Raw genomic sequence first — 20,648 nt, forward strand, 5'->3', positions numbered from 1 at the left:
CAGGTGGGAAGCCAGGGGCTCAAATAGGGATCCTTGCAGGGGTCCTTGGGCTTCGCACCATGTGTGCTTAATCCGGTCTGGCTACCACCCAATGCCCCCATGTTGTTCTCTTTAGAGCACAACATCAGAGATCCCCAAAATACATACTAACCCTACTTGCTTTTCTTTGGCACTTTTCTTTAAAAATCTAGTTATTTTTATTTGTACAGTCAATTGAGGATATGTATTTAATGTAAAGATTGTTATTTTGTGGATAGTCACTGGGGTACATATTCAGAAATCCATGTTTGAAAATTTGTTTGGGTTTTGCCACCCTGCTCTTGATGCTGTTTCTCTTTTTCCAATAAACATTACACCCTATATTGGAGTTACTCAATTTGTAGGTTACAAAAGCGAACTTTTCTGACCCTTGTTTCAATCAATTAGTGACATAACGATTAACCATATTATTATGTTTACAAAGCCACAAATGGGAGGGAGTTAAACTATTCTCCATGAGTGCATTGCCTTGGGCATTTGATGCCATTGTGAATCCTAGATTCATAAGCTGTTACCTGTGTGGTAAAGACACCCAGGAGCACGCCTGTCCTCCTGGGATCATACTTCCTCCAATTTGAAAATATAAAATACCAATCTGTATTTTACATTTTGTGAGTTGGGAGAGAGGAGTTCATGATAAGAAAATACAGGTAAATCTACTTAGCTACTTATCCATATATGTTTAGTCATCAAAGTGTTTGTCATGTTAGTTACTTTATACAAAGAGCTGCAATGATAGTACATTATTTTAAAAAGTAGGACACCAAAGTAAAAAAAAAAAAGTAGGCACCAAAATAAATCCCTGGGGTGAGGGTGAGGGTGAGAGTGGAGATTCAGCTTCCCAGAGTGGTTGGGGGAGGTGGGGGTAGGGTAGGGGGTGGAGGGTTGGGGGGGTGGGATGGGACACAGTCTTTTGGTGGTGGGAGTGGTGTTTATGTACACTCCTATTAATTTGTAGTCATATAAATCTCTATTTAATTAATATGAGAGGGGAAAATTTATTGTATGTCTCAAACTTTTTAAAGCACAGACTGGGTCTTTTTAATGCATAGGCTGAGTCTTTAATATGTTGACTCTCTCAAAAGCCTAGACCAGGGAGAACAGAAGCAACCGGTGGCACAGCTATATACAAATAATGTCAAAGAAAATAAATTATGGTCCTGTTGTTTATTATACAGCAAATCCTAACAAAGGGACTTTTCAAAGTTAACCCAATTACCAAATAATGTGATGATAACAATAACTATCCATTGTCTTCTTGAACCCTAAGACAGCAGGAAACTCACATTTCCACTATAGAGCCTATATTCCCCCCATTCCTGGAACCTTAGGGTGGGGCGCAATTTCCTGCATGATTCTCTCAATTCATATCAAATAATATTGCACCCTCTGATCACAACCTAATCGATGCAATTAGTGATACCTCAGCATGCTTCTCTTCAGACTGTGTCCAGAGACTTCAGGTGTGGAACAAAAACCCTTCAGACTGATTACTCAGGTGAGACCTTTCCTTTCTTAGTATTCTCTAATTCCATTCCAGGTGGTTTACTTCCTAACAAAGTCCCACAACCTAGATATAGACCAGGTCCCGTGAGATAGACCATATGTTCACATGTGTCCATAAACCAGAGAAAAATATATACCTGAAAGCAGAAGTACACAAGAGTCTGCAGTGAGTACACTTCATCTGCACTATTCCAGCCTTTAGGTCCATGACTGGTCAACAATTTGTTTGGCTTTGTATGTTATGTTAACTCTCTTTTCAGACACCAGGTTCCAGATGCCAGCATGATGCTGACCAGACTTCCTTGGACAGATGACTCCACCAATGTGTCCTGGAGCTCTGCTTCCCCAGAGCCCCACCCAACTAGGGAAAGAGAGAGGCAGACTGGGAGTATGGACCAACCAATCAATGTCTATGTTCAGTGGGGAAGCAATTACAGAAGCCAGACCTTCAACCTTCTGCAACCCACAATGACCTTGGGTCCATACTCCCAGAGGGATAAAGAATGGGAAAACTACCAGGGGATGGGATGGAATATGGAGATCTGGTGGTGGGAATTGTGTGGAGTTGTACCCTTCCTATCCTATGGTTTGGTTAATGTCTCCCTTTTAAAATTAATTAATTAATTAAATACATGAAAAAGATTTTATTATTTAAATAGACAATATGAAATTGCTATGTTAATTTTATGAGTACATATATTTTACTACATATGTATATGTGTACGTTTTATATATACATATGTATTTACAAATAGACACAAGAAGAATCAGAGTACTGCCTGGCATATCAGGTGCTCTACATATCTAACCCAGGACTTTAACACATGCAAATCCACCTCTGGCCACCTACCTGGGAGCTTAGAAAAGACATGTTAATAACAAATGTTTTAATAAATTTAATAATATTTAATTTAAAAGATTTATTTACTTAACTAGACAGAATAGTGCTAAAATGTTGAAAATATTAGATTTGAGGACAATATCTGTTAGATATGGCATTGCAAGGTAATAATTTTTAATGTAAAAAAGCAAAGAACACACTGATTTTCTTTTTTTAAATTTAACATTTATATATATATATTTATATTTATATATTTTCCCTTTTGTTACCCTTGTTTTTTTATTGTTATAATAATTATTGTTGTTGTTATTGATGTCATCGTTGTTAGATAGGAAAGAGAGAAATGGAGAGAGAAGAGGAAAACAGAGGGGGAGAGAAAGATAGACACCTGCAGATCTGCTTCCATGCCTGTGAAGTGACTCCCCTACAGTTGGGGGGCTGGGGACTTGAACTGGGATCCTTATGCCACTCCTTGTGCTTTGTGCCACATGGACCTGAACATACTGCTTCTTAAGTCACACTCTCTTTTTTTTTTTATTTAAGAAAGGATTAATTAACAAAACCATAGGGTAGGAGGGGTACAATTCCACCCAATTCCCACCACCCAATCTCCATTTCCCACCCCCTCCCCTGATAGCTTTCCCATTCTCTATCCCTCTGGGAGCATGGACCCAGGGTCATTGTGGGTTGCAGAAGGTAGAAGGTCTGGATTCTGTAATTGCTTCCCCGCTGAACATAGGCGTTGACTGGTTGGTCCATACTCCCAGTCTGCCTCTCTCTTTCCCTAATAGGATGGGTCTCTGGGGAAGCGGAGCTCCAGGACACATGGTGGGGTCTTCAGTCCAGGGAAGCCTGGCCGGCATCCTGATGACATCTGGAACCTGGTGACTGAAAAGAAAGTTAACATACAAAGCCAAACAAATTGTTGAGCAATCATCGACCCAAAGCTTGGAATAGTGGAGAGGAAGTGTTAGGGGGGGTACTCACTGCAAACTCTAGTGTAATCCTGCTTTCAGGTATATATTTTGCAGTAGTTTACGGATACGTGTGTACATATGCTCTCTCTCACAGAAAATGGTGTATATCTAGGTTTTGGGACTTTGTTAGAAAGTGAACCACCTGAGATGGAATTAGAGTATACTATGAAAGGGAAGGTCTCACCCGAGTAATGAAGGTGAAGGGTTGTCATTCCACACGTGAAGTCTCTGGACATAGTCTGAGGTGAAGCATGTTGAGGTGGCAATCGTTGTGTTGGCTAGGTTGTGATCAGCAGATGCAATATTATTTGATATGGATTGGGAGAGGCATACGAGAAAGTGGGCGCTATACAATGGTTCTAGGACTGGGGGAAGTAGAGGCTCTATAGTGGAGATGTGAGGTTCCTGCTGTCTTAGGGTTCAAAAAGACAATCGATAGTTAATGTTATCATCACATTATTTGGTAATTGGGTTAACTTTGAAAAGTTTTTTTGTTAGGGTTTGCAGTACCCAGTATATTGTATATCGCTGTGCTACTGGTTGCTTCTGATCTACTTGGTCTAGGCTTTTGAGAGAGTCTGCATATCAATTACACAGCCTATATATTAAAAAGATTCAGTTTGTGTTTTGAAAAACTTCAAGACATACAATTAATTTTCCCCCTCTCGTATTAATTAACTAGTGATTTATATGACTACATTTTACTAGGAGTGTACATAAAAACCATTCCCACCACCAAAAGACTGTGACCTATCCCTCCCACCCACTCCCACCCCCCACTGTCCCAGGAAGCTGCATGTCTACCCCTCACCACAGGGTTTTTACTTTGGTGCCCTACTTACAATTTGGTCAGGTCCTGCTTTTAGTTTCCCTTTCAGATCTTCTTACTCAACTTCTGTTGATGAGTGGGATCATCCCATACTCATCTTTATCTTTCTGACTTAGCTCACTTAACATAATTTCTTCTAGCTCTGACCAAGATGGGTCAGAGAGGGTGGGTTCATTATTCTTGATAGCTGCATAGTATTCCATTGTGTATATATACCACAGCTTTCTCAGCCACTCATCTGTTGCCAAAACCATCTTAAGGAAAAGAAACAGAAATGGAGGCATCACACTCCCAGACCTTAAACTATATTATAAAGCCATCATCATCAAAACAGCATGGTACTGGAACAAAAATAGGCACACAGACCAGTGGAACAGAATTGAAAGCCCAGAAATAAATCCCCACATCTATGGACATCTAATCTTTGATAAGGGGGCCCAAAGGATTAAATGAAAAAAGGAGGCTCTCTTCAATAAATGGTGCTGGGAAAACTGGGTTGTAACATGCAGAAGAATGAAATTGAACCACTTTATCTCCAAATGGATCAAAGACTTAGATGTCAGACCAGAAACAATCAAATACTTAGAGGAAAACATTGGTAAAACACTTTCCCACCTACACCTCAAGGACATCTTTGATGAATCAGACCCAATTGCAAGGAAGACTAAAGCAGAAACAAACCAATGGGACTACATCAAATTGAAAAGCTTCTGCACATCCAAAGAAACTATTAAACAAACAAAGAGACCCCTCACAGAGTGGGAGAAGATCTTCACATGCCATACATCAGACAAGAAACTAATAACCAAAATATATAAAGAGCTCAACAAACTTAGCACCAAAAAAGCAAATGACCCCATCCAAAAATGGGCAGAGGATATGAACAAAACATTCACTACAGAGGAGATCCAAAAGGCTAACAAACATATGAAAAACTGCTCTAGGTCACTGATTGTCAGAGAAATGCAAATTAAGACAACACTAAGATACCACTTCACTCCTGTAAGAATGGCATACATGAAAAAGGACAGCAGCAACAAATGCTGGAGAGGTTGTGGGGACAGAGGAACCCTTCTACATTGCTGGTGGGAATGTAAATTGGTACAGCCTCTGTGGAGAGCAGTCTGGAAAACTCTCAGAAGGCTAGACATGGACTTTCCATATGATCCAGTAATTCCTCTCCTGGAGTTATACCCCAAGGACTCCATAACACCCAACCAAAAAGAGGTGTGTACTCCTATGTTCATAGCAGCACAATTCATAATAGCTAAAACCTGGAAGCAACGCAGGTGCCCAACAACAGATAAGTCACACTCTCTTAGCAGTTATTTGACTGACTCAAAGGTCATTTGTCATCAAGTTACTTAGTTAAGTAATTCTGAGTCCTGACTACACATTGAAGCCACATTTCTTTGAATAACAATACCTTTACCTCAGTGCAGTACAACTGAACCAGAATGACCGGAGAGGTCAACAGCCAGAAGGAAAACGGGATCAAAGAGTTCTTTTTTTTTTTTTAATCTTTCTCAGTGGTCCAAAGTCTACTCAGAAGAGAATATAAAGTTGAAACAACTGATTGATCTCTTCACAACTCAGAGAAGCACCAGCTGAATCACTGGGTGTGCATTTAGAAAAATTTTAGATTTCAGGCTCACAGTTGTCCAAAAAGAGAAAACTTCAATGGATCTAGTTGTAATCCTGCTGCTCTCTCTCCTCTGCTTACTTCTCCTTTCTCTCTGGAAACAGAGTTCTGGGAAAGGGAAGCTCCCACCTGGCCCTCCTCCTCTCCCAGTTTTTGGGAACCTTCTACAGTTAGATGTTAAGAACCTCACCAAATCCTTCAATTCCGTAAGTATGATTTCTGCTCCTCCAGTGGCTTAGAAAGAATAAGGAAACTAATTATTTATTTAACTTTTTATTGATGTATTGCTGGTTTATACAACTGTATCTTTTTTTTTATTGGGAGGATTGATGGCTTACAGTTGATACACTTGTTGATACATGCATAAAATTTCTCAATTTTCTGAAAAATATTCTTACCTCCAGCCTCGGCCCTCTTCTGCATCATCCACAGGACCTGAAAAGTGCTCAGGCCCTCCCCAGAATCCTTTACTTTGGTGTCATACAGCAAACCTAGCCCATGTTCTACTTTGTGTTTTCTCTTCTGTTCTTATTTTTCAACTTCTGTCCATGAATGAGATCATAACATATTTATCCTTCTCTTTCTGGCTTATCTCACTTAATATGGTTTCTTCAAGCTCCATCCATCATGAGGCGAAGAAGCTGACTTCATTACATTTTTAAAAAATTTTTGTGGATAACTTTTATGCTATTTTATTTTTATTTGTAAAAAGGAAATATTGAAAAAACTATAAGATAAGAGGGGTACAATACCACATAATTCCCACCACCAGAACTCTGTATCTCCTCCCCTCCCCTTCCCTCCATTTATCGCTTTCCGGGAGTCGGGTGGTAGTGCAGCGGGTTAAGCGCGTGTGGCCTGAAGCACAAGGACCCGTGTAGGGATCTGGGTTTGAGCCCCTGCTCCCCAACTGCAGGGGAGTCGCTTCACAGATGGTGAAGCAGGTCTGCAGGTGTCTATCTTTCTCTCCTCCTCTGTCTTCCCCTCCTCTCTCCATTTCTCTCTGTCCTATCCAATGACAGCAATAATAATAACCACAACAATGATTAAAAAATGCAATAAAATGAATTTCTATAATGACATTTATAACTTTCCTATTGTTTAACCCTCTGGGAGTATGTACCCAAGGTCATTGTGGGATGCAGAAAGTCTGGAACTGTTATCGTTCTCAATTAGTTATTTAATATTGATTTACTAAATCACAAGATTACAAGGGTATACTTCCACACCTTTCCCACCACCCGGGCTCTGTGTCCCTATTCACACCATTGGAAACCTTAGGGATTTTCCTCAAGTTCAAAGACATGGGTTGACTATTATTTCAAAACTATGTATATTTATACTTATTTGCTCATGTTTCTTTTTTTAAAAATTTCTTTATTGGGGAATTAATGTTTTACATTCAACAGTAAATACAATAGTTTGTACATGCATGACATTCCCCAGTTTCCCATATAACAATACGACCCCCACTAGGTCCTCTGTCATTCTTCTTGGACCTCTCCACCCACCCCAGAGTCTTTTACTTTGGTGCTATACACTAATTCCATTTCAGGTTCTACTTGTGTTTTTTTTTTCTTTTTTTTTCTGATCTTGTTTTTCAACTTCTGCCTGAGAATGAGATCATCCCATATTCATCCTTCTGTTTGACTTACTTCACTTAACATGAATTGCTCACGTTTCTGTGGTTGTTCCTTCCCTTCCTTTCTAAGTCATACCTATTACTTCTTGTTAAAGAGCAAAATCAAACCACCATCCACTGCAAGGAAGCAAAAGATGTTTATTCACGAATTGCAATCCGGGCCGAGATGGTGACTGGTGTTAGTCTACCAAGCTCGACCCTGAACAAGGCTCAAACCACACAATTTATAGGAATTCAGACTCCACTCAGGGAGGGGGGAACACATCACCTTATTAGCCTATATCCAATCATTTCAAACTTATCAATAGCCTGATCCATTCAGAATAAAGCATGGGCTAGTTCTAAACATCACACCAGACCAATAAGTCCCCGCCTAAGTGGGAGGGGGTCACCACATTCCTTTGCTCTTTGTTGGGACCACCTGGCCATCTGTTTGTAATTCATCAGGCCATCTGTTTGAACTACCTGGTGACAGTATTCCTATGCAAAGCTCATGAGGAGGTCTGTTCAATGCAGGGTCTGTTAAAATAATTGATGGCCTTTTAGGTTCTGTTGAGGGGAAAAGGGCAAGGAATTTCCCACCTCACTGGGCAGGAGGGCAAAAAGCAACTATATTTAAACTATTCTTAAAACTCAAACTCAAAAAGCAACTATACTTATAACTATTCTAGAGTTACTGCCTCTAACACTTCTGAGTTTCCTTCCTCCCCCTCCCCACACTTTCTCTCTCTAGGTCCAGATGGAATTGGAGTTCTGAGCTCTCTGGTCATCTTCCCCTGACATTTACCTTTCTGGGAATATGGACCAAAATTCTTTATGGGTTGCAGGAGGTGGGGGATCTGGCTCTGTCATTACTTTTCTATTTGATGTTTGCATTGGCAGTCCAATCTATAACTGAAGCTTGCTTCTATCTTTTCCTCATGGGGTAGGGCTCTGGAGAGCTGAGGTTCTTGGACACATTGGTGAGACCATCTACCCAGAGATTCCAGGATGAAATCATAATAGCATCTGCAACTTGGTGGCTGAAAGGCAGTGAGATATAAAGCAGGTCAAAATATTTAATAAACAGGAACCAAAAAGTAGGAATAGAGCAGATGAGAATAGGTGGAAAGAAGCTAGGAAGTCAATTTAGGCATATTCATGGGGGCCCATGACTTTGGTAACTTTTGCTGGAGTTTGATAGTTACCATGGAGGTAGGTGGTCTAAGAATATTGTCTAGGAAGATGGTGTCATTGTTGAGAATAGGACTAGAAGGCTGGATCAGGGCAGAGAGTAGCTCCTAAACTTGAATAAAGTATATAAATACAATTAATCAACTGTTTACCATGTTTATCTGACCCAGGTCCCATATCTATTCATATTTACACAGGAATCTGTATAGTCTCTGAGTCGCTGCCAGTCTGCATTTGCAGCTCATAGTCATTTCTGGGAACATTCTAGGTTGGAATTCATTCACATTCATAGAATGTGATTTTTTTCTTTCTTTATCTATTCATTTAAAATTTTTATTACAGACTGACTATAGTAACTGTCAATAATATAAGCTGATATTAGGGATTTCCATAGGATTTGAACTTCCTTGAGACAATTGTGCCTGATGTTAGTGATTGTTTGGTGCTCAGGACATAGTGGAGGGAAAGGCAATCAGTCAGAACTAATGTTGGTACCAGTGTTCCCTGGATTCTGCATCAGCTATTATCAGCAGCCCGTAATTGCTGCAGGGTAGAAGAAACTTCTTCATAAAGTACATATGCCCTGAATCTGTCTCTGTGATGCTGATTGTGTATCTTTGTTAGAAATATCTGATGATCAGATTAGGTTTTAAATTTACTAGAACTGATTTTAAAAGTACAGAATCTTATATCCTTTCCAGGGTCTGTGAGTGAGAATTTCCACAGTAAACCCTACTGAGTAGAGTCCTCTGAGTATTTATGTAAATATAGTTGTTGGGTGGGGGTAGATAGCATAATGGTTATGCAAAGAGGCTCTCATGCTTGAGGCTCCAAAGTCCCAGGCAATCCCCCGCACCACCATAGGCCAGAGCTAAGCAGAACTCTGGTAAAAAAAAATAAATAAATACAAAAAATAATAAAGAAAGGGAGTCGGGCTGTAGTGCAACGGGTTAAACACAGGTGTAGCAAAGTGCAAGGACCAGCAGAAGGATCCCAGTTTGAGCCCATGGCTCCCCACCTGCAGGGGGGGAGTTGCTTCACAGGCAGTGAAGCAGGTCTGCAGGTGTCTATCTTTCTCTCTCCCCTGCTCTATCTTCCCCTCCTCTCTGCATTTCTCTCTGTCCTTTTCAACAACAACGACATCAATAACAACAACAACAATAACTACAACAATAACACAAGGCCAACAAAAGGGAATAAGTAAATAAATATTTTTAAAGATATTAAAATAATAAAGAAAACTTAAAATTTATATATAGTTGTTGAATATTGATATGCTGCTCAAAGATCAGAGTTTTATATAAATGAGGATCAAATGTGGAGGTTTTGTAGACTAGACATGAAATACTGGATTATGAACTGGAAGTCTCCTGTCTCAACCTCCTTTTCTGCAAGTGGGGTAAATAAACCCACTGCTTGGGTCACTGACCCAGCCAGGTTATGCCTAAATGACAGCTGTGTTATCACCTTCATATTTATGCATTATTAAGAAATATTTAAGTAGTGTGTGACAGAATAAACATATAAATAACAGAACTATGCATGATATACTATCAAACAGTGACTTTTCTTGATATTTTATGCATTTCCTTTCACAGCTGTCAAAAGTGTATGGCCCTGTGTTCACTGTGTATTTTGGCATGAAGCCCACTGTCGTTCTCCATGGATATGAAGCTGTGAAGGAAGCCCTGACTGATCTGGGGGAAGAGTTTGCTGGCAGAGGCAGCTTCCCGGTATTTGATAAACTTAGTAAAGGACATGGTAGGTGCGAGTGTATATATGTGCAGCCCTGGGAATGATGGTGGGAAGATGGAGAAGAGGCCTTTGATGCTCTACAGCACAGCTGGGCTTTTCTGAATGGATGCCTAGTGTCAGATTCTTTTTCTTTCTTCCTTTTTTAAAAGATTTTTTTTTGATGGGACAGAGAGAACTTGCGAGGGGAGAGAGGAGAGGGAGAAGGAGAGGGAGAGAGAAGGATAGACACTTGTAGACCTGCTTCACCACTTGTGAGGTGAACCCCTGCAGGTGGGGGGCTGGGATCCTTGCACTGGTCCTTGCCCTTTGAACTTTGTGTGCTTAACCCTATACTCCAGGGTCAGAGCACCACCACCTACTCTCTCTCTCTCTCCCTCTCTCTCCTTCTCTCTCTCCCTTTCCCTCTCTCTCCTTCTCTCTTTCCCTTTCCCTCTCCCTCCTCCTCCCCCTCCCCCTCTCCCTCTCCCTCTCCCTCCTCCTCCCCCTCTCCCTCTCCCTCCCCCTCCCCCTCCCCCTCCCCCTCTCCCTCCTCCTCCCCCTCCCCCTCCCCCTCCCCCTCCCCCTCTCCCCCTCCCCCTCCCCCTCCCCCTCCCCCTCTCCCTCTCCCCCTCCCCCTCCCCCTCCCCCTCCCCCTCTCCCTCTCCCTCTCCCTCTCCCTCCTCCTCCTCCTCCTCTCCCTCTCCCTCCTCCTCCCCCTCTCCCTCTCCCTCCTCCTCCTCCTCTCCCTCTCCCTCCTCCTCCCCCTCTCCCTCTCCCTCTTTCTCTCCCTCTTCCTCTCTCATTCTCTTCTCCTGCCCTAGAATATCCATCACAATTTTTATTTCCCCATCTGGTAGGACTTATTTTCAGCAATGGGAAGATATGGAAAGAGACCCGTCGGTTCTCCCTCATGACCCTGCGGAACTTTGGGATGGGGAAGAGGAGCATTGAGGACCGAGTTCAAGAGGAAGCCCGCTGCATCGTGGAGGAGTTCAGGAAAACCAATGGTGTGTGAATCCCATGTTCTGTAGCTCTTACCTTAACAGACTTTTCTATATTTCCATGAAGTTCTGGAAACATTGTTCTTGCATTGTTCTTGCAATCTTCCACTAAGGGCACTCTGTCAACTCTCATATTAGGGGAGCCATAGAATTGATTTAAAGTGGATTTATGCTTTCTCTGTTTGATGCATAGAGCCAGTGGGTCTTCTTTGTTTCTGTGTCTATGTGTCCACTCATGTTTGTGTTTATAGTACTGACAATAAATCTTGTCTGATTCTCTCTAGAATTCAATATGATAGCAAGTCAAAGATCATAGAATTTTGAGTCTTTTTTATTTTTCTGAAAGAGTTAGAGACCAGTGGATTCCTATTCCAAAACATTTCACCAGGGAAGATTTGTAGAGTAGATATGGCCAGAAAATCTTTATGAAGCAAGTAACATCTGCTTTTACTTAATCAGACTGTATTTATAAGCATATGTGACTGAGCATTGTTTTAGGGTTAATTCCCACAGTTCTGGTCAATCAAACCTCAGTCATTTATAGTTTTAATAATGTAGAAATATCTTAGTATATTTCTCATCAATTAAAACACTTATACAATGCTACCACTATTCATAAAAAGTAATTGCATTGATTATTCCTTATTGCCCAATACTGCATTCACATATGTTCTTTAGAATCCTTTTTATTTATTTTTATTTTATTTTACTATTGGAAAGAGACAGAGAGAAATTGAGAGAAGAGGGGGAGATAGACAGGGAAAGAGACAGAGAGACACGTGAAGCACTGCTTCACCACACCTGAAGTTTTCCCCTTGTAGGTGGGAACCAGGGGTTTGAACCTGCTTACTTGTGCACTTAACCAGGTATGTCACTGCCCAGCCCTGACATATGTTCTGAATAATTATATTCTAGTTTATAATTCTAACAAAAACACAAACCAAGTAACACATATTTTCTTTAGTGAGACTTCAACTATTATCTGTAATTTTTTCCCCTGACTTCTCTATTTAGAATTTAGATCTGTTTTTATTTTGATAATTAAAAATTTTTTTCTAAGATTTTATTTATTCATGAGAAAGACAGGAGAAAGAGAAAGAACCAGATATCACTCTGGTACATGTGCTGCGGGTAATTGAACTCGGGACATCATGGTTGAGAATCCAGTGCCATTTATTTTGATCCTGGACCATTTATTTTTCTAATTTTTGCTTCTTCTTTAGGATGTCACTTTCTAGTTTATATCTTAATGCTTTTTCAGACACTAAATTGCAGATATAAACTACCCAAACCCATTAAACATTACTCATTATACTTTAAGCACAATGGAGGTCCTTACCTACTCTCTTCTATATTTTGTACCTAATTTTTTTTTTACGGACTTTGCGTACACATTACATTCAATACTATATCTTTAACCATTAAATTATCTAGAAAGTGACATTTTTAAATATTTTCCTTATAATTGACTTGTACCTTGGAAAATAGGTGTTATAAATAACAAGCAGGGAATGTGAACTGAATATTTAGAAATAATAATTATATTACTAGCTAGTTTGACATAGCCTGATTCAATTAAAGGAAAATTATTTTAATTTTATGCATTTTAATTTTATTTTTCTGTTAAAGGAATTTGTATATAATATAGGGATTTAAAAGTTATTCAATTATCATCTGGTTGCATAAAAGTTGTTCATATGTGTGTACAACATAGATACATATTTATAATTCAAATTGTGTTTTTAATTGTTTCTGATTCTTTAGCTTCACCCTGTGACCCAACTTTTATCCTGGGAAGTGCTCCCTGCAATGTGATATGCTCAGTTATTTTCCAGAAACGTTTTGATTATTCAGATGAAATGTTTCTGGACATTATGGAAAGATTTAATGAAAATGTCGGGATTATCAGCTCTCCATGGACTCAGGTAAAGATTCTTTCACACTTAGAAATCATTTATGCTCTCGTCTAGTCTCCCATAAATGCAATCTCCTTATGTGCCAAGCTTCAAGTGAAAGTGTGAGTGCCACAGTCTTGCTTTAGAGGTGGTAATCATAATTTGTCAACATTATATACTTTTTAACCATGCTTGACATATCATACACAGTCTTCATTTTGTGCATTTTTATTTAAAAAAAGTATTGTTTTCTCTTCTAGCTCTGTAATGCTTTCCCTGTCCTACTTGATTATTTCCCAGGGAGGTATAACCAAGTGTTAAAAAATTATGATTTTTTAAAAAGTTACATTTTGGAGAAAACAAAGGAACATCAAGAATTCCTAGATGTTAATAATCCCCGGGACCTGATTGACTGTTTCCTGATTAAAATGAAGCAGGTAACATATTAACAGTAGTACAGTTATTTAATTGATAATGCATTTTGTGATTCATTAGTTAACTGTGTATTTCCCAGAGATTATTCAATGATCAGACAAGTAATGCTGTCAAGACCTCTAAGTACTTCTGCATACATACTTGTGTACTAAGTATTATGGAAAATGAAAACTAATTGTTATAGAAAGTGGAATATATTAATCCTGCTCTCTAGGTATTCGTGATTTACATGTTTATAGACAGAAAGAAAACTCAGGTGAAATGGAAGCAATTGTGAACAAGGTAGAAAATTTAAAACACATGCCACAATGTGACACTGAATATTACCATGGCACACAGTGTGTAAGAAGATGGGAAATTTTTCAAATTCGTGCTACGGTTCTTGCATTTCCAGTGATTGGATATTCTTCCAGTGAAGGGGAGGGTCTGAAGTTTAGATGTATAAATGGTATATGTAGGCTCAGAGATGTGGTGGCAGAGAGTAGGTGGGTACCACAGCCTTAATTAAGTTAAAAAATAGAAAGAAATGGTATAGATATGTAGTTGGACTTTGATGGCTATTTGGATCCCCTGCCATTTGTTGAAAAGACATTTTTTTTCCAACCTAATCATCATGACACTTTGCCAAAAATCAATCAATTGAAAATATAAACATTTCCTGGTGTGATCGCAATACTATTCCAATAGTATGCATGTTGGTTTTCATACCAGGAGCACATCCTCTAATTAACATATAATATAAAGATTAAAGTAAAAACTAATACTTACAGTAAACATACACGTGTACATTTTTAAACTAGAGATTTTGGGAGTTTGTTAGTCTTTCTTTACCTCTCTAATCAGTCTACATCCTGGGTTAACTTTTATCTATTTAATCAGCTCCCACTATTTTTTTATCAGATTAAAATTTTAAGTATTCATTATTTATTTGTTTATTGGATAGAGACAGAAATTGAGAGGAAGGGGAAGATAGAGAGAGACAGAGAGATACCTGCATCCCTACTTCACTACTTATGAAGCTTTCCCCCTTCACATGGGGGCCAGGGCCTTGAACTTGGGTCTTTGCACATTGTAACATATTCACTCAACCAGGTGTTTGGTCACCCAGCCCTACCTCCACTCATTTTGGTGTCAGTTTTGTATATGTGCCATCATGCTATGATTATCCATGGGCTTGTGTGTGCAAGATGAGGCCTGTGGCAGGTCTTGTGATATTCCTGTTCATTTTTAGGTACTAGTCTGACTATTGTCTAAGGCTGTAAATATAAACGTTAGTCACTGCTCTGTGTAGTGCCATGTGACTGTCAAGATGCTGAGCTGGACTTAGCATTGCATAGTCTTTTCTGCCCTGATCTGGGTTGCTTTAGGATCAAAACCTGGAATGGGAGATCAAGGATCTCTTTCCAGTTCCTTAACTTCTTGCTAACCTTCTGCATTTGGTTATTCATTGCTGTAACAGATCTCATGAGGCTGGAGGCATGACAGGGAGGAAAACTTAGAGACAGAGTGATCTGCTTTTTGGGAACCCGATGGTCTCTGGTATAAGAATTGGTTGTGTTTTTTAACAGGACTTAGGTGAAGTCTTTGACCATTCCCTGTTGGTTCCTTCAGTCCTGAGAGACTTTTGTGATAGCCGGTTACCCTCATGTACAAAAGAAAGAAGGAAAGACAAAGAAGAAAGGGAGGAATGAAGGAAGAAGGAGAGAGAGAAAGAAAGAAGGAATGAAAGAACGATAAAAAGGAAGAAAGAAGGGTTTTAGTTATTATTATTATTTTTTTCTACAAGAGCACTGTTTAGCTCTGGTTTCTAGTGGTGCAGGGGATTGAACTTGGGACATGGGAGCCTCAAGCAAGAGAGCCTGAAAGAATGATTTTATATTGTAAATTATCTATCTTCTGAATTTGTGTTTAATTTTTTTTTTAATGATGTTTCAGTGCTGAGTGCTAACTACATCTCATACTCTTACTTGATGGCAGTCAGTCATGAGAGAACTGAACATACAATATATGGACAGTCTGCACTGTTTTCATACTTTTGTTATAAATTTAGGACTCATCTCAAATAAAATCTTGGATTTTTCAACTTTCGTTTTTTAAAATTTATTTCTTTATTGGGGAATTAATGTTTTACTTCAACAATAAATACAATAGTTTGTACATGCATAACCTTCCCCAGTTTCCCACTTAACAATACAACCCACACTATGTCATTTATCATCCTTCATGGACCTGTATTCTCCCCACTGACCCACACCAGAGTCTTTTACTTTGGTGCGATATGCCAATTCCATTTCAGGTTCTACTTCTGTTTTCGTTTCTGATCTTGTTTTTCAGCTTCTGCCTGAGAGTGAGATCATCCCATATTCATCCTTCTGTTTCTGACTTATTTCAATCAACATGATTTTTTCAAGGTCCATCCAAGATCGGCTGAAAACAGTGAAGTCACCATTTTTTACAGCTGAGTAGTATTCCATTGTGTATATAGACCACAACTTGCTCAGCCACTCATCTGTTGTTGGACACCTGGGTTGTTTCCAGGTTTTGGCTATTACAAATTGTGCTGCCAAGAACATATGTGTACACAGATCTTTTTGGATGGATGTGCTGGGTTCCTTAGGATATATCCCCAGGAGAGGAATTGCAGGATCATAGGGTAGGTCCATTTCTAGCCTTCTGAGAGTTCTCCAGCTTGCTCTCCACAGAGGTTGGACCAATTTGCATTCCCACCAGCAGTGTAGGAGGGTTCCTTTGACCCCACACCCTCTCCAGCATTTGCTGCTGTTACCTTTTCTGATGTATGACATTCTCACAGGAGTGAAGTGATATCTCATTGTTGTCTTGATTTGCATTTCTCTGACAATCAGAGACTTGGAGCATTTTTTCATGTGTTTCTCAGCCTTTTGGATCTCTTCTGTGGTGAATATTCTGTCTATGTCCTCCCCCCATTTTAGGATGGGGTCATTTGTTGTCTTGTTGTTGAGTCTGGCAAGCTCTTTATATATGTTGGTTATTAAATTCTTGTCTGATGTATGGCATGTAAAGATCTTCTCCCATTCTGTGAGGGGTCTCTTCGTTTGGGTAGTGGTTTCTTTTGCTGTGAAGAAGCTTTTTAATTTGATGTAGTCCCATAGGTTTATACTTGCCTTAGTCTTCTTTGTAATTAGATTCGTTTCATTGAAAATGTCTTTAAAATTTATGTGGAAAAGAGTTCTGCCAATATTTTCCTCTAAGTATTTAATAGTTTGTGGTCTAACATCCAAGTCCTTGATCCACTTGGGATTTACTTTTGTATTTGGTGAAATACAGTGATTCAGTTTCATTCTTCTGCATGTTTCAACCCATTGTTTCCAACACCATTTGTTGAAGAGACTCTGCTTTCCCCATTGAATAGTCTGGGCACCTTTGTCAAAGATTAGATGTCCATAGGTGTGGGGCCTCATTTATGGACTCTCAATTCTATTCCACTGGTCAGTTTGTCTATTCATGTTCCAGTACCAAGCAGTTTTGATGACAGCGGCCCTATAATATAGTTTGAGATCTGGGAGTGTGATGCCTCCGGTTCTGTTCTTTTTTCTCAAGATTGTTTTGGCAATTCTAGGTCTTTTCTGGTTCCAGATAAACATTTTTAGCACTTATTCTATTCTCCTAAAAAATGTGCTTGGGATCTTGATGGGGATAGCATTAAATTTGTAGATGGCTCTGGGTAATATATTCATTTTGATGATGTTAATTCTTCCAACCCATGAACATGGAATATCTTTCCACTTCTTTGTGTCTTTTTCAATTTCCCTGAGTAGTGACTCATAATTTTCAGTATACAAGTCTTTCACTTCCTTGGTTAGATTTACTCCTAGATATTTTATTGTTTTTGTTGCTATAGTAAAAGGAATTGATTTCTGGATTTCAATTTCTTCTAGCTTAGTGTTTGCATAGAGGAATGCCACTGACTATTGAATGTTAATTTTGTAGCCTGACACCTTACTGTATTGCCTGATGATTTCCAAAAGCTTCTTGCTGGATTCCTTAGGTTTTTCCATGTATACTATCATGTCATCTGCAAATAAGGAGAGTTTGACTTCTTCTTTTCCAATCTGTATCCCTTGAATTCCTTGCTCCTGCCTGATTGCTATGGCAAGAACTTCCAACACTATGTTGAATAGTAATGGTGATAGTGGGCAGCCCTGTCTAGTACCTGATCTGAGTGGAAATGCTTCCAGTTTTTCACCATTGGGTATGATGTTGGCTATAGGTTTGCTATATATAGACTCCACTAACTTCAGGAATTTTCCATCTATTCCCATTTTTTGTAGTGTTTTGATCATAAAGGGATGTTGTATTTTGTCAAAGGCTTTCTCTGCATCTATTGATATGACCATGTGGTTTTTGGTCTTGCTTTTGTTGATGTGGTGGATCACATTGATTGATTTACATATATTAAACCAACCTTGCATGCCTGGGATAAACCCCACTTGGTCATGATGAACAATCTTTTTGATATACTGCTGTATCCAGTTGGCTACAACTTTGTTCAATATTTTCGCATCTATGTTCATCAGAGATATTGGTCTGTAGTTTTCTTTTTTGGTTGTGTCCCTGTCTGCTTTTGGTATCAGGGTGATGTTGGCTTCATAGAAGCCAGCAGGGAGTATTTCAGTGTCTTCAATATTCTGGAAAACTTTTAAAAGTAGAGGTATTAGTTCTTCTTTGAAGGTTTTGTAGAATTCATTTGTAAAACCATCTGGTCCAGGACTTTAATTTTTGGGGAGATTTTTGATAACTGTTTCAATTTCATTAGCTGTGATGGGCCTGTTCATGTTATCCACTTCCTCTTTACTTAGTTTTGGAAGTTGGTAGGTATCTAGGAAATTGTCTATTTCTTCCAGGTTCTCTAGCTTGGTGGCATATAGTTGTTCATTGAAGCCTCGCATGATATGTTGAATTTCTGCGGTGCCTGTTGTGATATCTCCTCTTTCATTTACTATCCGATTTATTTGGGTCTTCTCCCTTTTTTATTTTGTGAGTCTGGCTAAAGGTTTGTCGATTTTGTTTACTCTTTCGAAGAACCAACATTTACTTTCGTTGATCTTTTGTATGGCTTTCCTATTCTCAATGTTATTGATTTCTGCCCTAACTTTAGTGATTTCTGACTTTCTCGTTGCTTTAGGGATCCTTTGTTGTTCTTCTTTTAGGTTTTTAGATGTGCAATCAGGCTGTTTATTTGTGCTTTTTCTTGTTTCCTAATGTGTGCTTGTATGGCTATGAACTTCCCTCTTAGGACTGCTTTAGCTGTGTCCCAAATATTTTGATAGCTTGTGTCTTCATTTTCATTGAACTCTCGAAACATTTTGATTTCTTCCTTGATTTCCTCATTGACCCAGAAGTTATTAAGAAGTGTACTGTTGAGCTTCCACATTTTGGGACTGTTACTAATCTTTTGTTGATTGTTAAGTGTTAGTTTTATTCCACTGTGGTCTGAGAAGATGCTTGGGATGATTTCGATGCTCTTGAATTTGCTGATGCTGTCTTTGTGGCCTAACATATGGTCTATCCTTGAGAATGACCCATGTGGATTTGAGTAAAATGTGTATTCCAGTTTCTTGGGATGAATGACTCTGAAAATGTCCCATAGTTCTAGTTTATCTATCTTTTCATTTAGCTCCCTTATGTCTTTATTGATTTTCTTCCTGGATGATCTGTCAAGTTGAGATAGTGGGGTGTTGAAGTCCCCTACTATGATTGTGTTACTGTTAATATATTGCTGTAGCTCTTTCAGTAGAAGTTTGATGTATTTAGATGGTTTCTCATTGGGTGCCTAGATGTTAATAATTGTGAAGTCCTCTTGATTGACTGATCCTCTGAGCATTAAGTAGTGTCCATTCCTATCTTTTTTAATCTTATGTATTTTAAAGTCTATCATGTCAGATATGAGAATAGCTGTTCCTGCCCTTTTGTGTGGGCCATTGGCTTGTATGATAGTTTTCCATCCTTTCACTTTAAGTCTGTGTTTGTCTTGTTGCGTTAGGTGAGTTTCCTGTAGACAACATATTGTTGGGTTGTGTTTTCTGATCCATCTTCCTACTCTGTGTCTTTTAATAGGTGAATTCAGGCCATTGACATTTATTGATATCAAAGATTGAAGATATTTTAACGCCATTCTTGTAGAGTTTTAGAGTGTTTTGATATATGTCCTATTTGTGGTGGTCTGATTGTTTATAGGAGACCTTTCAGAACTTCTTTCAGGGAAGGCTTGGTGATAGTTGATTCCTTCAACTGTTGCTTGTCTGAGAAGGTTTTGATGCCTCCATCTATTCTGAATGACAGTCTAGCAGCATATAGTATTCTTGGCTGAAAGCCTTTCTCATTGAGCACTTGATAGATATCTTGCCATTCTCTTCTGGCCTGTAGTGTTTGTATGGAGAAGTCTGCTGCTAATCTTATGGGTTTTCCTCTGTAGGTGACTCTTTGTTTTTCTCTTGCAGCCTTGAGGATCCTTTCTTTATCCTTATTCCTTTCCATTCTAAGTATGATATGTCTTGGTGTCTTTATGTCTGGGTTAATTCTGTTTGGGACCCTCTGGGCTTCTTGAATCTTTATGTCTTTGATGTTGTCTAGACTAGAGAAGTTTTTAGCTATTATGGCCTGGAAAATTGTTTCTTCCTCTCCTTCTCTTTCTTCCTGTGGTATGCCAATAATGCGTATATTGTTTCTTTTGAAGTCATCCCATAGGACTCTGTTGTTGTTTTCAGTATCTCTTAATCTCTTTTTGAGATCTCTTACTTCTTTTTTAGTTGTCTCTAATTCATCCTCAATCCTGCTAATTCTGTCTTCAGCCTCATAGATTCTATTCTCTCTGCCCTCTACTGTTTTCTGGAGTTCATCTATTTTTGTTGCCCTGCTCTGATACTGTTTTAGCTTGTTCAGCTAGTTGAGTTCT

General features: G+C 39.1%; 1 protein-coding gene across 1 annotated transcript in view; it reads left to right on the forward strand.

The window, feature by feature from the left end:
• Positions 1 to 20,648, forward strand: part of LOC103126403 (cytochrome P450 2C9-like) — a 117,544-nt gene that overhangs the window by 83,554 nt on the left and 13,342 nt on the right. Inside the window, exons 1-5 of the mRNA XM_007537309.3 lie at positions 5,742 to 6,040; positions 10,248 to 10,410; positions 11,241 to 11,390; positions 13,149 to 13,309; positions 13,540 to 13,716. Of these exons, the coding sequence (XP_007537371.2) occupies positions 5,873 to 6,040; positions 10,248 to 10,410; positions 11,241 to 11,390; positions 13,149 to 13,309; positions 13,540 to 13,716 (819 nt within the window). The 5' untranslated portion in view covers positions 5,742 to 5,872. Of the gene's footprint in view, positions 6,041 to 10,247; positions 10,411 to 11,240; positions 11,391 to 13,148; positions 13,310 to 13,539; positions 13,717 to 20,648 lie in introns of the transcript that reaches the window.

The sequence above is a fragment of the Erinaceus europaeus genome, chromosome 1, assembly GCF_950295315.1.
Source record: "Erinaceus europaeus chromosome 1, mEriEur2.1, whole genome shotgun sequence".
NCBI lineage: Eukaryota > Metazoa > Chordata > Mammalia > Eulipotyphla > Erinaceidae > Erinaceus > Erinaceus europaeus.